Raw genomic sequence first — 13,694 nt, forward strand, 5'->3', positions numbered from 1 at the left:
CACAAACCTGCTGGAGTCCCTCAGCTGCCAGGCCGGGCTGGCCGGACCGGCTTCTAACCTGCTGCAGAGTCTGGGTATACACCTACCGCCCAACTCTGACCCCTCATAAAGGACAAGAAGGAGACTTCTGTTGGCAAAGCACTCATAGATGTCAAAGATGTCCTGTAGGGCTTTTATAGTAAACAAACACAGTTTTGTTGTAGTTTACAGGTGATTTTAGATATACACAAGTACAAAAATGGAAAGAAAGCTGATACGTGTGCACAAGCTACATTAAGATAACATGAATTCAAAATACACCTAACACACCAAATTAACATAATTAAATGTACAGGGTTTGACAATGGTTTTCCAGTGGATATTTTCCTGTTTGGTCCATTTAAGTGTGCAAATATTTTATATATATATATATATATATATATATATATATATATATATATATATATATATATATATATATATATATATTATATATATATATATATTAAAATTCATTTTTTTTATAGGCTGTCCCCTTCAATTGTGTATGATAGGGACATGTTTATGCAAGTGTACATTGCATTTATCTTCAGTTTTGCTTGCAGTGTAGATACAGATGTCTGTGTTTACATGAATCTTTGTCAGGTTTTCATTTTGTTCCTTAATCCGACAAACCAAGTCTCTCTATTTAGTTAAAAAATGGCAGGATGAGCCAGGACTCCTGCTACAGAATACATAACAGAAAAAGGCGCCTCACTCAGTTATGATCAGGTTTACAGATGATTTTTCATACATGCTGCTTTGTGTACTGTAAGTAATTTTTTGACAGCACTTACACTTTCTTACTTGTTGTTGTAGTTAGAAACAGAATACATATTTTTGCAAATAAAGTCTTTTTTTTCAGTGTCATTTCAGATTTTGTACAGATTATCTTTGGTGCACCATCATGTAGTTCAACTTTATTATCACATTATTTATTGAAGTTAATTTAAGTATCTAATTATTTACTCGTTTTTTTTTTAAGGCAATACATACATACTTTGAGGAAACAAATTAAATAATTAAAGTATATTCTTAAATTAAAATGAGCTTCTGACAATGACTCAAAGAATTAGTTGATGGCACCATTGAACTCGTTCCTTATCACAATCCCTTCTTGTCTGACTAACCTTAAGTCAGATTCATTCATGGCAACTTCTACAAACCTCTGGTTAAAAGTTCCTTCAGTCAAAGATCTGAGTTTAAACATTTTGAACACTGTCACTGTAAACATAAGAAAGCGTGTTTAACGGTCTGTGTCCTGTACAAATAACCCGGTCCTCAACATCACCCCTTCTCATCTGAAAAAGAATCATTCAAGGCCGAACATGGGAATTTAAATCGGTTCATCTTAAATACTGTTAAATAAATCATGTCACATATACAGCGTAAGCAACAACAGAAGTGACAATATTGAAGAAAGATACATGGATTAAGGGCATATTAAGAAATGTTAGTATTTAAAATAAATATGTAATGCCATAAAATTGAAGCCTTCGTTTATGTCATTTAGAGCTGTCAACTGACTACTGGTTAATAAAAGGAAAGAACAGTGGCTTCATTTATACTATGGGACCCAGCTGTAAATCATTAGCTTGTTACAGAATGTGTTTGCAATGTGCTATCATTGTTACAATTTAACGCATGTTGCTTCTCTGCTGACATTCTGTATTTTATCTTAGTGGCTCAGTAGGTTATTGTGAACGGAGGAAAGAAGCTTATGTAACTTGTTATTCTCCATAGAATAAAATGACTGTGGTCACTGAACATTACAATGTGTGTATGTTAATACAGTACAAAACAGTCAATATAAAAATAGTTTTAAGTCCTTTGTGAGTGAAATTACATAAGCTGGAGGAACGGCTGCACCACCCGCCTTGCTGAGTGTAGCAGTGCAGCAGCAAGCGGTGAGACACACAGAGCCGACATACCGACCAGAAAATTCAGCACCATCCCCAGCAGGAGAATAGCAAGCAGGTATCCTTGGAAGAGCAGGCTTTGCCAGCTGCCGTGACTCAACACCTGCCAGGGACTGTCCGGGTGCAGCAGCCACAGTAGGCCCAGCACCCAGCTCTGATTGACCAGCTGAGTGTAGTAAATGTCAAATATAGAGGCTTGGGCATCTTGGTGGTGGCGGTGCTCAGCTTCAGACACTTTAGTCAGCCAAGTCAGAGACAGACTGTAGAGGATTAAAGCCAGAGGTGCATACAAGTACTCCAGATGCTCAACACCTGACAGACCCTGGGAGGCTGCAGAGAAAGGGAGAGAGTTGAGTAGAGGTCAATTTGCTCTGAGGTGAAGAATTAGGGATGGACCGATTTCTCGGCCTCAGTTTGCAGATTATCTGTATCTGTGTTTTATTTGCCTAACACGCTAAAGTTAATTAATTAAGAAGTACACTACTTTGGCTGCACTACACAACACTATCTGACTATCTTTTGTACGTGTATTATGTTGAAAGTTTCTAATTTATTAAATAACTGCTTAAAGCAAAGTTTTGTGTCGGAGTTTGTGACATTCCAAAATCTTGATTTTGACTTAAAGATTTTCATTTTCACTGTAAATGCATATCTGTTCAAAATATCGGTTTTCGGTTTCATTAACTACTATTAATCGGTATCGGCCTTGAAAAACCAGTATCGGTCAATCCCTATGAAGAACCCTCGGTTTCACCTTCAAATAACATCTAACCTTTTACCTGTGATAGCAAAAGATGTCCCACCCAGGATGGAAATCAAAACAGAGATGTGGATAGATGGGGTGGATGTCAGCTTCTGAGAGAAACTGAAGCCCACAGTTAGCATGGGCAGCAGAGGCAGGAGGAGGGGGAAGAGGCCAGCGTACGAGCTGCTAGCCTTGGCCCACATGGCCAGAACAGCATGGATGCTGTTACAGATAGAAGGCACCAACACCTTCTCACCCAGGGACCTGGAGTAATGCTTTAGATGCACCAGATCCAGGACATGGAGGAGATTTAAGACTAAGAGAGAGACCAGAACCTGAAAAATGTCAATGTAAAGAGTTACTAAAGACTCAAATAGAAGGTGGAAGTATTTTAGTCCCACTGATAGCTAATTAGATGTTTAACAGAAGTTTGACAAACTATGCCAGTTGCAACAACTCATGTAGGTAATGGACATTCAGGACAGACAGCATAATAACATCTGTATCTCTTAATGAAACTGAGATTTCTCTAGAGCCCTCAGAATCACCACAACTCGTATAAAATGTGTACAGCGTGTACCTAACGTCTATTATACCAAAACTGTTTTCATTTTTCAATGTTTTCAAATTTCATTTTTGACACTGATTTTAAATTCCTGACTTTCACGCAAACCAATAATGTGCTTACTCATCTATTTTGCCGAGATGATTGACCGGTTCAATTATAAATTGATAGTTTAAATTATATAAAATAATGAGTGACAATCTTTTAGTAAACAATCAATTATTTATGTGATTTATCACGAATAAATACCATATGCAGGCTTCAGCTTCTCTTTAACTGTAAGACTGAAAGATTGTATGCTATATTTGCATATCTATTTTACTTTGTATAATATAATTTTGGGAAATAAGGGGCAGGTCCAAATAAGCTATTTGCTTCTGCCTGCTCCTTCTTGAACGAATCGTTTTTATATTTTTTCTTTTTTTGTTGTTGTTTTGTTAGATTTTGATTGTTTGTGTTTTATCTTATGTTTTTTATGCTTTGCAACATTGTTGATTGTTCGAGATAAACAATTAAACTAAAACTAAACTAAAAGTAAATACTTTTAGGTTTTGTTGGACAAAACTATTAAGGTACCTTGCATTCTACAGACTAAATAATTAATGAATTAAAAAATAATAATCTGATTAATTGATGATGAAAATAATTATTAGTTGCAGCCCTAATCTATGTCATTGTAGTCTGTTTGTACTTTTGTGTTTTGTACTTTGTTTATGTTTGTACTGTTTTAGTATATTTTCTATTATAATGAATGTTTCATGACCAAAAAATAATCACATAAATGCAGGATAAAAATCCGGGATGTGCGGATATGAAGTAGAATATTGTACACCAAACCAACTCTTGTAATTCACTGACGTTAGTATGCCACATGGATAGATACAACTTAACAACTAAAGGCAGTGTTAACCTTTGAGAACGTCATTCAGTCTTAACTATTTCATACAGTCTATGGCCCCTCCCAGTGTCATCGCTTCAGAACCACCTGATGTTTTTGTACCACAGTGTGATGTAAAAAGTAGGCCTATGTCAGAAATCATAAAGCATTTTCACTGAAACACTCAAGGTTATCTATACACTTACATTAACATTACTCATTCACAAAGTCTTTAACTAGGTTCAATCCTTAGACAGGGTCACATTTATCTGTCAGTCCACTGATCACCCATTAAGTTGTATATCTATCATGCACATGTGTTAATCAACACTGAACCCTTTCTGTCTCACCCCACCACTAACATGCCATGTATTTTAAACTAACACACTTTGTTCAGGTAAGTTAACCGATGACACAATGATTAAAAACAATCCAATAAGTATGTGTGAGTGTAAAGAAAAAAATTATTTTCGTGTCAACATACTGTCCTAGTTGTTGAATGACCTTTGCTTATATGTTGGCAGAGATACTATAAACACACATGTAATTGCAGTATAGGCAAATAGCCTGCTGTCTGTGTAAACTAAACAGCAGCTGAGCCAAAGCTAGTGTGTGCAGTGTTTTTAATAATTAATTTTAAAAAATACACAGGGGCTGGTGACAAACAAAGAATTACTCCATATATGATTGATTAATTCAGATGTATGAATCAGTATGAATCATCCTTAGAAATTAGCCAGACAGCAGGCACCAACCTGGGCAAAGCAGAGAGCCACTGCATAGGGGTAGTGGTACTGGGGGATGAAGACGGCAACCACAAAGTTTCGGAGTTTGTCCGCAAGGCCGTGTATCACCACGACCACCAGGCACAGGGTGGGAACCAGGGGCTTCAGTGCATTATTAGACGAAAGACTCTTCATCGCTGAAGCACACCATCCCCTCCTCCACCTCCCAGAACTGCACACAGGAACATATTAAATCATACAATAACAATGACAAAGCTGTAAATGTAGTTTGGTGAAAAATGCATTTAACTATAAAAAAAAAAAGAATTAACATAACTTAATTTATTCCAAAGAAAAATTAAAAACAAGATTGTCCTTTAACTGATGTTTTAACCATTGCTGTTTATTGTTTATTAAGGATCCCCATTAGTCATCACCCTCAGTGAAGACTATTCTTCCTGGGGCCCAACACAAGACAAACACAAACAACTATTATAAAGCAAAACACATATTGTTATATTAGTTGTCAAGCCTAATGTTTTATAATGGCCACCAACTGGAGAAGGCTGCTTTGTTTGGCTGACAGAACACCTTTTAAATAGCACTCAGGGATGACTGAGTGAGGTTTGGTTGCATCCTGCAATAAATCTAACACCAATATAATGTGCATGTATTCAAATAAAGTTTGGCTGTATAAATAGAGCTAGCTTTCTCACTTGCCTGCAGAATAACAAATAATATAAAAGCCAGTTGGATTACGTTTTACCTAAACGACATGCTGTCATTCTGTGCAGAGGTTGCTGCTGGGATCTGTTGTCTGGAAGACAGGTATAGTACGTGGTTTAGCCATTACATGTCATAACATCACTTGTTATTGCTGTGCTATGCTGTTTACAGGTGAACTCTGAAACTCTGCTGTTATTTGGTTGTACGTGTTTTAATTAGTTGTTACTCACTGCTACTCACCCATTTACTGTTGTAAATACTGTGTTTTTCTATTTAAGAGGCCTATTTCTTATTTTATTTCTCTTTTATTGATGATGTCTCGTTGCCAAGCTGCAAGCCAAATTTCCCCTGCTAAACCAAACCTAGTTAATTATGAGACAGGAATTTAAAATTAAAATTAAAATGACTAGGCCTATTAAAATAATCTTATGTAAATAAATAGCCTACATGTTAAAACAGAATATTGGAGATTTTAATCGAAATAGCTGGCCTACACGAGGTGTGCACGTATGATAATAGTGGAAGTTATAAATAAGGTAAATATATATATATATATATATATATATATATATATATTTAAATAAAATCAAGTTGAATTTTTTGAAATTATACTTAAATCACAAGCAAATGGAAAAAAAATTAAGCCAAAAAATTAAAACCAATTAATGTATGCTATGTATGCTTACACAAATTCTCGTAATAATAACATCGTAAAAGTCGTATAACACATAGGCTATATTAGCTTAACCGCTACTTTAAAAAGAAACGCTATTTACTGAAAACACACACTTTTAAATAAAGCCCGAATACGACATTGTGCTTTTTTTTTCTCGGATAGAAGCAGGGAAACATGAAAAAAGCGCGAGGGAAACTTTACTTACCATCTGAAATTCGTCATAAAGCCGTGTTTCATCCTCAAAGTCCAATAATTCCCTCTAGTGTCTAACACTACACTACATTAATTCACCTTTGTCTTAACAAACTTGTCTCTCCCACCATTCTGCTGAACGAGCATGTGCTATCTGCTGCGGGCATTCACCTCATTTGTTGTTTTTCCTTTTTTTTTATCTTGTGTTCAGATGGACTTTGGTCCTGGTCTGTTTATCTTCCCATAATTATGCTAAAAAAGCAACCTAGGTGGACAGTTATTAAAAGTCTGTTTCTCCCAAAAAACAGCAACACAACCGACAACATCTGTGGAATCCATTAGCATCTCTGTTTGCTGACACATTTCATCACAATGTGTGATAGTGAGATATAGCAGCCTCGTGAGAGGAATTTGACCTACATGGCATCATCTTAACCATCTATAATTGACAATGGATGTTTAAGTTTATTATTTATCTGCTGATGAGAGAGTAAAGCCCACGCTTTGTTTCTTTTCAGCTTCGACACCTGTTTGTGACATTCCTGTCACTGACGCACCCCCCAGTTTTATGTCCCCTACTCTGCCTCTGTCTGGATCTGTGTAGCTGCACAGACCATGCCACATGGCTGCATTTGGCATGGTCTGCTTAAGTAAACACTCATGATGCTAAAAGGGTGGAGGTCTGTGCACTCTGAAGCAGCGTGGGGGCCTCTGATTGATCCAGATTACTATAGCAACAAGCCTGTAAAATGCTTTCTTTAAAGGCCCTGGGTGCCATTTAGGGCTGGATGAGCATTAAAAAAAACACACTAAAACAACAATAACATGTAGGATAGTGACTGGTAATGTGTGTACAAATTACATGTTAGCACACTGCTATATATGATGTACACTGATATGTAGAAATATGTGTACATACTTGTGTGCACACTGATATAAGTCATATGTGTACACCGATATGTGTGTACAGTATATAGTCTTCACCAACCTTTCACAAAGTGTAGACCAGGTTGTTAGCAATAAGCTCACTCAGGAGCACAGCAGGGGGCAGTCATACTCTGTTTTGATGTTTGTAGACACATAACCTAGCACAAAGCTTTGGACACAGGTTTCTATGAATAACATGTATCAAGAAAAGAAAATTTGGTATGAATTAATGAAATAATTTTTCAAAAATAAGTTGGTTTGATATATTGATCATATGTGTGCTGCAGTGGGGCACTAAAATAAAGCAGAGCACCATACAATGGCCATGTTTAAAATGACAACATGACGTCTGCATTGTTTAGTCTGTCATGTAAAAAACAAAAAAGGCATTAGCAGGAGCAGTATAATGCACCAAATCAGCTGCATTGACTTTAACAAAGTTTGTTTGGTTGACATATGACCGTACATATGAAAGCCTGTTGATGCACAGGCTGGAGAAGAGCCGACAACCCAAAAGAGGTAAAAACCGGTTCTATAAACAGACAGTGTTCAACAGTAGACGATGGGAAGTCATGATCATACGCAGAAAGAGGCATACAAAGCATCATGAAGGGGGCTGTAAAGAAAATAAGGTGTAACAGGGGGGAGTGGCAGGGGGTAATGGGTGGAGAGGCTGTGACTAATGGAAAGTGAAGAATAAGTGACGTGAAGGTGGAGGAGAGGTGATGACATGGCTGAGTGACAACTGAGGGCACAGCAGAACATACAGTAAGATTAAAAACTTCAATATTTCAATGAGGCAACTAGGATTAGGTTACCATATTTTACATTGGTTAAATTTGATAGTGGGCATTGGGCTAATAATATAGGAAGAAGTTGTACATTGTTTATTATGTTTCTGAGACAGTGGTAAATTGTCATGGACGAATGTGTCTTTTGCAAGTGTGTGGCGCCACATTTTATTGAAGAATGCCTTCACTTGGTGTATATTCTCTGCTAACATACACTTTCTTTGTCTTACTTAGCTATTTAACTTCTACTGCCCTGATCATTTACCTAAAAAGAAAAAGCCAGCTATGCAAGCAAACAAAGACTATAATTTGTCATTGCAATTTTTTCATGTGACAACCCCAAAATTATACTTGCTCTTGCAAAGGTTTATTAACCATTCATATAAACATTACAGTTTTGTCTTAGAGTAATAAGTACCCTAGTATGTGAACTTTTATGTATCCTTATTCCTTTTTCTCTCTGTTGTCTGAAAACTACCATCATCTTTGTATGGTTTTAAGAGAAACGTGAAACCTTATCCGGACCAAAATTACCATTTACACTGCAATTATTGGGAGTTAATTTGGGAGAAGCCAGACTGCTATCCAGGTCTCCCCTCCATCACCTGTCACAGCCAGCTACCATGTGGCCCTCTAGACTCTAGAGCACTTAACCGTTACTGTGTTTCCAAGACTACCAGCTAAATTAAGGGCAAGGCTGAAGCGGGGCTGAGTACGAATCACAGCTACAACAAATAGTGCATAGTGGGTTTTTCAAATTGTTTTACCTCTTTGCTTCCGGTTGGGCTTTTTGAGAGAACATGTTTTAACATTATCTCTTTTTATTTGATGTAGCATGTTCTTCTAATGAAGGGCTGGTGGGAACAACTGATGCATCTGCCAAATGACTTAAACGAGATGGGCGTAGTATTATCCAGGTAAAGAGTTCTGCCGTTTTTATTTATTTTTTTACTAAAAATCTAAAACAGATCATTGGTGAGTTATGAATCCTAAATTGGTTTTGTGTTCAGTCTCTTATAATGTTGCTGTATTAGTCTTGAGATTACACTTCTCTGTGTGCATGTGTCTCTGTGTTCGTGTTAGAGTGAACAACAGTTGTAGAGTGGCCTCCAGAGAGCCTGTCAACACATCTCAAACAGCGAGCAGCATCTGTGACAGAGAGGTCAATTGTACTGACAGTGACCATTCCTCCATCATACCTATTCAGAACAAAGGTAAAGGGAGTATTTTTACTTCTCGCTGTCTTTACACACAAAAAAATGTATGCACACATAACCACACACACACACACACACACTGTACTCTTTGTATTTCTTCTGCCTGCAGTGTGTGAGCCAGAGGAGGGGCTAGTTCCTGCTGTTCCAGTAACAGCTTGTGTAGAGAAAGGCTATATCACCCCACAGCAAGTGTACAACCTGCTGAGCGCAGAGGAAGGCCAGCCCGCCTTGTATGATCCTTACTATATTCTCATCCTGGACTGTCGTAGCGCAGAGAGGTGGGTGCTGCAGGGATACACCAGTGCTCTGCCTCTGAATGTATGAGTAGACACAATAAAGGCAACAACTGTACATTGAAATGCAGTCCATCAACAGCACAATCTACAAAAGTTACCAGCTTTGAATTGACACATATAGCTCAACAAAAACTTCACAAAGGAGGAGCCTGGACTGCATTGTAAACAGATTGCATTACTTTGTATATGTGTGTTGCTTTTCTAATTTGGATGAACTGATAAATGTACAGATACTGGAACATTTGTTTTCTTTTTAGCCATAGTGGCCAAGGGGCCTCAGAAATGATGTAGGCCTCAGTTTTTGGTACAATTGGCCAATTTAAAGGATATGTTTGGTGATATTTAAAAAAAAATGAAAAGATGAAAACCAACAATGAATTGATCTTACCATTGTCTCTGTATCCAAATCCACACTGTTGCACTGGTCAGCATGTTCCTTCATTAAAATGAAGTAGGTCACTGTAGTCAATCCCACATACACCATCTTGCTGCCAGAGATACTCAGTAGAGCAAGGATCATCAACAAGGGGTCCTAGGGGGTCCTCAGAGTCAATGCAGTGGGGCCTCCAAATTATTTTTAATTTTGTTGCTAAAAACTACAGAGCCCAGCTATTTATAGTTATTAATTATTTAGCCTTTCCTTTAAATAAATTAGAGTATATCATTGTGAAACATTCTTTCTATCTTCAGGAGGAACAAATGGGCTCTTGCCAAAGACAGGGAAGTCAGAAATGATTGAGACACACCCATTGATGGTTTTAGTTTTTTCATGGAATTTGTCGCATGCTTCATCCTTCAAGAAATCTGTTCTACTACGAAAGAACATTGTGTAAAGTGGCTGTTGCAGTTATGATACATTATCTATATACGTGCATATTATAAATGAATGTGTGTGTTAGGTACGAGGACAGCCACGTGGTGACAGCGAGGGCCTCTGTGACGGTGATCCATCCTGTGCTGGGCTGTCTAATCAGCTGTATAGAACTGCAGAAGTATTCTATAATACTGCTGTATGCAGAGGAGGGGTGCAGCCCAGGTCAGCAAATCACATTCAGACTTGTCCAATATTTTGTTTCATAACCAAATACCTGTAAAACTAACAATATTTCCATCAGCCTCAACTGTACTTTGTGCTAATTAGCAAATGTTAGCATGCTAACATGCTAAACTAACAAGGTGAGCATGGTAAACATTATATCTGCTAAACATCAGCACGTTGTAATTGTGAGCATGTTAGCATGCTGACCTTAGCCTTTTGCTCAAAGCACCACTGTGCCTAAGTACAGCATCACAGAGCCAATAGCATGGCTGTATACTCTTATACCTCTTTTACACCACCTACCAGGGTTGGGCCAGGGTTGTCGGATCAGTGTTTAACCCTCCTTTTGGAAATTCAAACCAAGCCAGTCAACATGGGTATATCTCTAGTCATCATGACAATTCAGAGATCACCTGGGTCACAACCCGGGATCAATGCATAACAATTACCTTAAGTGCTAGAAATGGGCGGGGCTTTACACGTCAAATTCGGTGAACAGCTAACTTGTCACATACTCCAGTCCAGCTGTATGCCACAATAACTAATGTTTTGTAGCTACTTGAATTTGTCATTGTACAGTAGGCAGAAATAAAGCTTATTTTGTGTTTGTTTCGCAGCGATTACGTTCTAAAGCACAACCATCAAACACTTCTCAGATGATTTTGTGCAGACTGATTTCTGACCGTACTGAACTGCAGTCGTGTGTCTCGTGCCAGAGAAGGGAGTAAGAGTGGTGGTGCCGAGAAAATTATACAAAACTTATTTTCATACGTTTACGTTCTAATGCTGGGTTTTTACAGGCAGTAAAACTCTGCTACCGCTCTGCAAAAGGCAGACGAGTGAACATCCGGGCACTCACTGTCGGCGGACTGGTCGGAAATGAATTGAACCGCTCTGCTCTGCTGTTGTTAAAGCTGCCTGTGAAAATCCTAGTTTTATACTGACTATGGTGAATACCCAGTGTAAACCACAGTGAGACTAGTGTGCAGCGAACATAAGTGGTGACCTGTGAAGACTGCCCCACTGTCATTTCCAACCACAAATATAATTCGTCCCGCCCCAGCTGTTAGCGACCCAGGTCGTGCACAATTCACATTGAACTCAACCCTAGTCATACCCTGATCCAACCCACCTGGCGACCTGGGTCGCGAGCGAGTAGATCGAGGAGGGTTAACCCATTCAAACGCACAGTCAACCTGGGTATAAACCTGGTTGAGCCATTGGTGTGAAAGGGGTATTAGTCTTGTTGACATCTACCTGGCTCTGTATTGACTTATTCTTGCTGTGTTCTGTCACTGTGATTGTCTCTATGTGTTTCTGTGCCTATTTCAGTGGGCAGTGTAAAGGCCACGACAGACTCCCCAGACCTCCAGCGCTGTTTCTTCCAGCTCAGTGGTTTGGGAATGGACCCTGTCATCCTGCTGGGGGGATTCTCAGCCTTCCATGCCCTCTACCCTTTCCTCTGCACACCACGTATGGTCCTGCTGGAACCTGAGCGGCACACCCTCACCATCTACCCCTCAGAGATCCTGGAAGAAGCTCTCTACCAGGGCTCTGCCTCCCAGGCCTCTAACTTCCGCATTATCAAGAATCTACACATCACGCATGTGGTCAATGCCACTGCCAACTGCCCTGATGCTTTCCCCAACACGCTGTGCTACTTGAAGCTGTGTCTGAGCGATGATGCCCAGCAGGACTTGCTGAAGGCACTTCCACTGGCATCCAGGTTCATCAACTCAGCCCTGATGGCTGATCCTGCTGGCCGTGTTCTTGTCCACTGTAGTATGGGCAGGAGTCGCAGCTCAGCACTAACGCTGGCCTTCCTCATGGAGCATCGACGCTGGTCACTGCTTCATGCCCTGCGCTGGTTGAAAGACAGGAGAGCCTGCACGGCACCCAACATAAACTTCCTGCGTCAGCTGCTGACCTACGAGGAGCTGCTTTTTGGGAGCAGACTCACCTCCCTGAACGACATCCGCCGGTGACTGGAGTAAGAATGGGAATGAGGATACGTTTTTTTTTTTTTTTTTGACAGTTCACACATTGAGAAAAAGTGTTAAGCAAGCAGAGACTTAACAAAACAGAGGTGGATTTTTTTTTTTTACTGCAAGAGACACTCTCAAAGCCTGGAAAGGAAGATTTCCCACACAAGTTTGACATAAATCTTTCTTCACCATCAACCCCCAGAGTGTTTTTTGTGCCCTGCCTCAATAACAACAACAATCATACAGATATTTAATTTTGTGACCTCTGTGTTTGCTTGATGATAATTGATAGAACGTATACAGCTTTTTTTTTTTTTTTTTTTTTTTTTTTTTTTTTGGGTTTTAAAATTTTTTTTTTTTTTTTTTTTTTTTTTTTTAAAAAAAAAAAAATAAAATTTTTTTAAAATTTATTTTTTTTTAAAATTAAAAAAAAAAAAGGGTTTTTTTTTTTTTTTTTTTTAAAAAAAAAAAAAAAAAAAAAAAAAAAAATTTTTTTTTTTTTAAAAGTACATTAATAAAGGGTATTTATAGCATTTTACATTATTTTCTTCAATTGTATTCCATGCAAATGTGATGATATTCTGATACGTTGAGGCATGCAGTCTGTTTAACAGCATTCATGTGGGAAAGTATTTAAAAAAAGTGAATGTAGGCTTGCAAATAGTCAGTGTTTATCTCAGGCATATACAGTCTGTAATGTTTACATAGGGCATGCCATAGAGATATAGCTAGTTGAGATTTGTTGCATATATTGCAGTGAACCTAACAGTTTGCTACTCTCTCCCGCTCCTTACCACACACACACACACACACACACACACACACACACAAAACACACACACACACACACACACACACACACACACACACACACACAGCTCCACCCTGTTGAACTCGGTAGCATGCAGCAGGAATTCCCTCCCTCCAGTCACACTTTTTGGGTGGGAGGAAGGAATTTTCTAAAACGTGGGAGAAAAAGGAAGAGGAAACTGCAGG

The 13,694-nt window shown here is 38.6% G+C and overlaps 3 protein-coding genes across 7 annotated transcripts in view; 2 read left to right on the forward strand and 1 right to left on the reverse strand.

Moving 5' to 3' along the window:
• The window catches only part of ecd (ecdysoneless homolog (Drosophila)), an 8,006-nt gene extending 7,619 nt beyond the window's left edge, over nucleotides 1-387 (forward strand). For all 4 annotated transcript variants that reach the window (XM_039784165.1, XM_039784163.1, XM_039784164.1 and 1 more), the window contains one exon: nucleotides 1-387. This exon is cut by the window's left edge and continues 128 nt beyond it. In XM_039784165.1, the coding sequence (XP_039640099.1) occupies nucleotides 1-109 (109 nt within the window). In that variant the 3' untranslated portion in view covers nucleotides 110-387.
• A 485-nt stretch (nucleotides 388-872) lies between these two features.
• si:ch211-248a14.8 lies at nucleotides 873-6,735 on the reverse strand. Of its 2 annotated transcripts, XM_039784892.1 has the most exons (5): nucleotides 6,457-6,735; nucleotides 5,616-5,666; nucleotides 4,880-5,081; nucleotides 2,717-3,017; nucleotides 873-2,267 (listed from the first exon to the last, which is right to left on the reverse strand). In XM_039784892.1, exons 2-5 carry the CDS (start codon nucleotides 5,624-5,626, stop codon nucleotides 1,861-1,863), a joined length of 921 nt encoding a protein of 306 aa, XP_039640826.1. In that variant the 5' UTR covers nucleotides 5,627-5,666; nucleotides 6,457-6,735; the 3' UTR covers nucleotides 873-1,860. The 2 variants fall into 2 exon arrangements, with proteins under 2 accessions (XP_039640826.1, XP_039640824.1); XM_039784890.1 differs by lacking the exon at nucleotides 5,616-5,666 and having other exon boundaries at nucleotides 6,457-6,732.
• On the forward strand, nucleotides 5,642-12,698 carry LOC120548466 (dual specificity protein phosphatase 2-like). Its single transcript, XM_039784730.1, has 6 exons — nucleotides 5,642-5,677; nucleotides 8,996-9,078; nucleotides 9,245-9,375; nucleotides 9,488-9,656; nucleotides 10,574-10,710; nucleotides 12,046-12,698. Exons 2-6 carry the CDS (start codon nucleotides 9,008-9,010, stop codon nucleotides 12,696-12,698), a joined length of 1,161 nt encoding a protein of 386 aa, XP_039640664.1. The 5' UTR covers nucleotides 5,642-5,677; nucleotides 8,996-9,007.
• Nucleotides 12,699-13,694: the final 996 nt, after the last annotated feature.

The sequence above is a fragment of the Perca fluviatilis genome, chromosome 19 (assembly GCF_010015445.1).
Source record: "Perca fluviatilis chromosome 19, GENO_Pfluv_1.0, whole genome shotgun sequence".
Taxonomy (NCBI): Eukaryota; Metazoa; Chordata; class Actinopteri; order Perciformes; family Percidae; genus Perca; species Perca fluviatilis.

Excerpts from the sequence above, each read along its gene's own strand:
- si:ch211-248a14.8 (XM_039784890.1), bottom strand. The coding sequence starts at position 6,488 with ATGAAACACGGCTTTATGACGAATTTCAGATG. Across the intron at positions 5,082-6,456 it reads TTTATGACGAATTTCAGATG|TTCTGGGAGGTGGAGGAGGG; the intron begins GTAAGTAAAGTT and ends TCCTGTGTGCAG. Across the intron at positions 3,018-4,879 it reads TGGCTCTCTGCTTTGCCCAG|GTTCTGGTCTCTCTCTTAGT; the intron begins GTTGGTGCCTGC and ends GACATTTTTCAG.
- LOC120548466 (XM_039784730.1), top strand. The coding sequence starts at position 9,008 with ATGAAGGGCTGGTGGGAACAACTGATGCATCTGCCAAATGACTTAAAC. Across the intron at positions 9,376-9,487 it reads CATACCTATTCAGAACAAAG|TGTGTGAGCCAGAGGAGGGG; the intron begins GTAAAGGGAGTA and ends TTCTGCCTGCAG. Across the intron at positions 10,711-12,045 it reads AGAGGAGGGGTGCAGCCCAG|TGGGCAGTGTAAAGGCCACG; the intron begins GTCAGCAAATCA and ends TGCCTATTTCAG.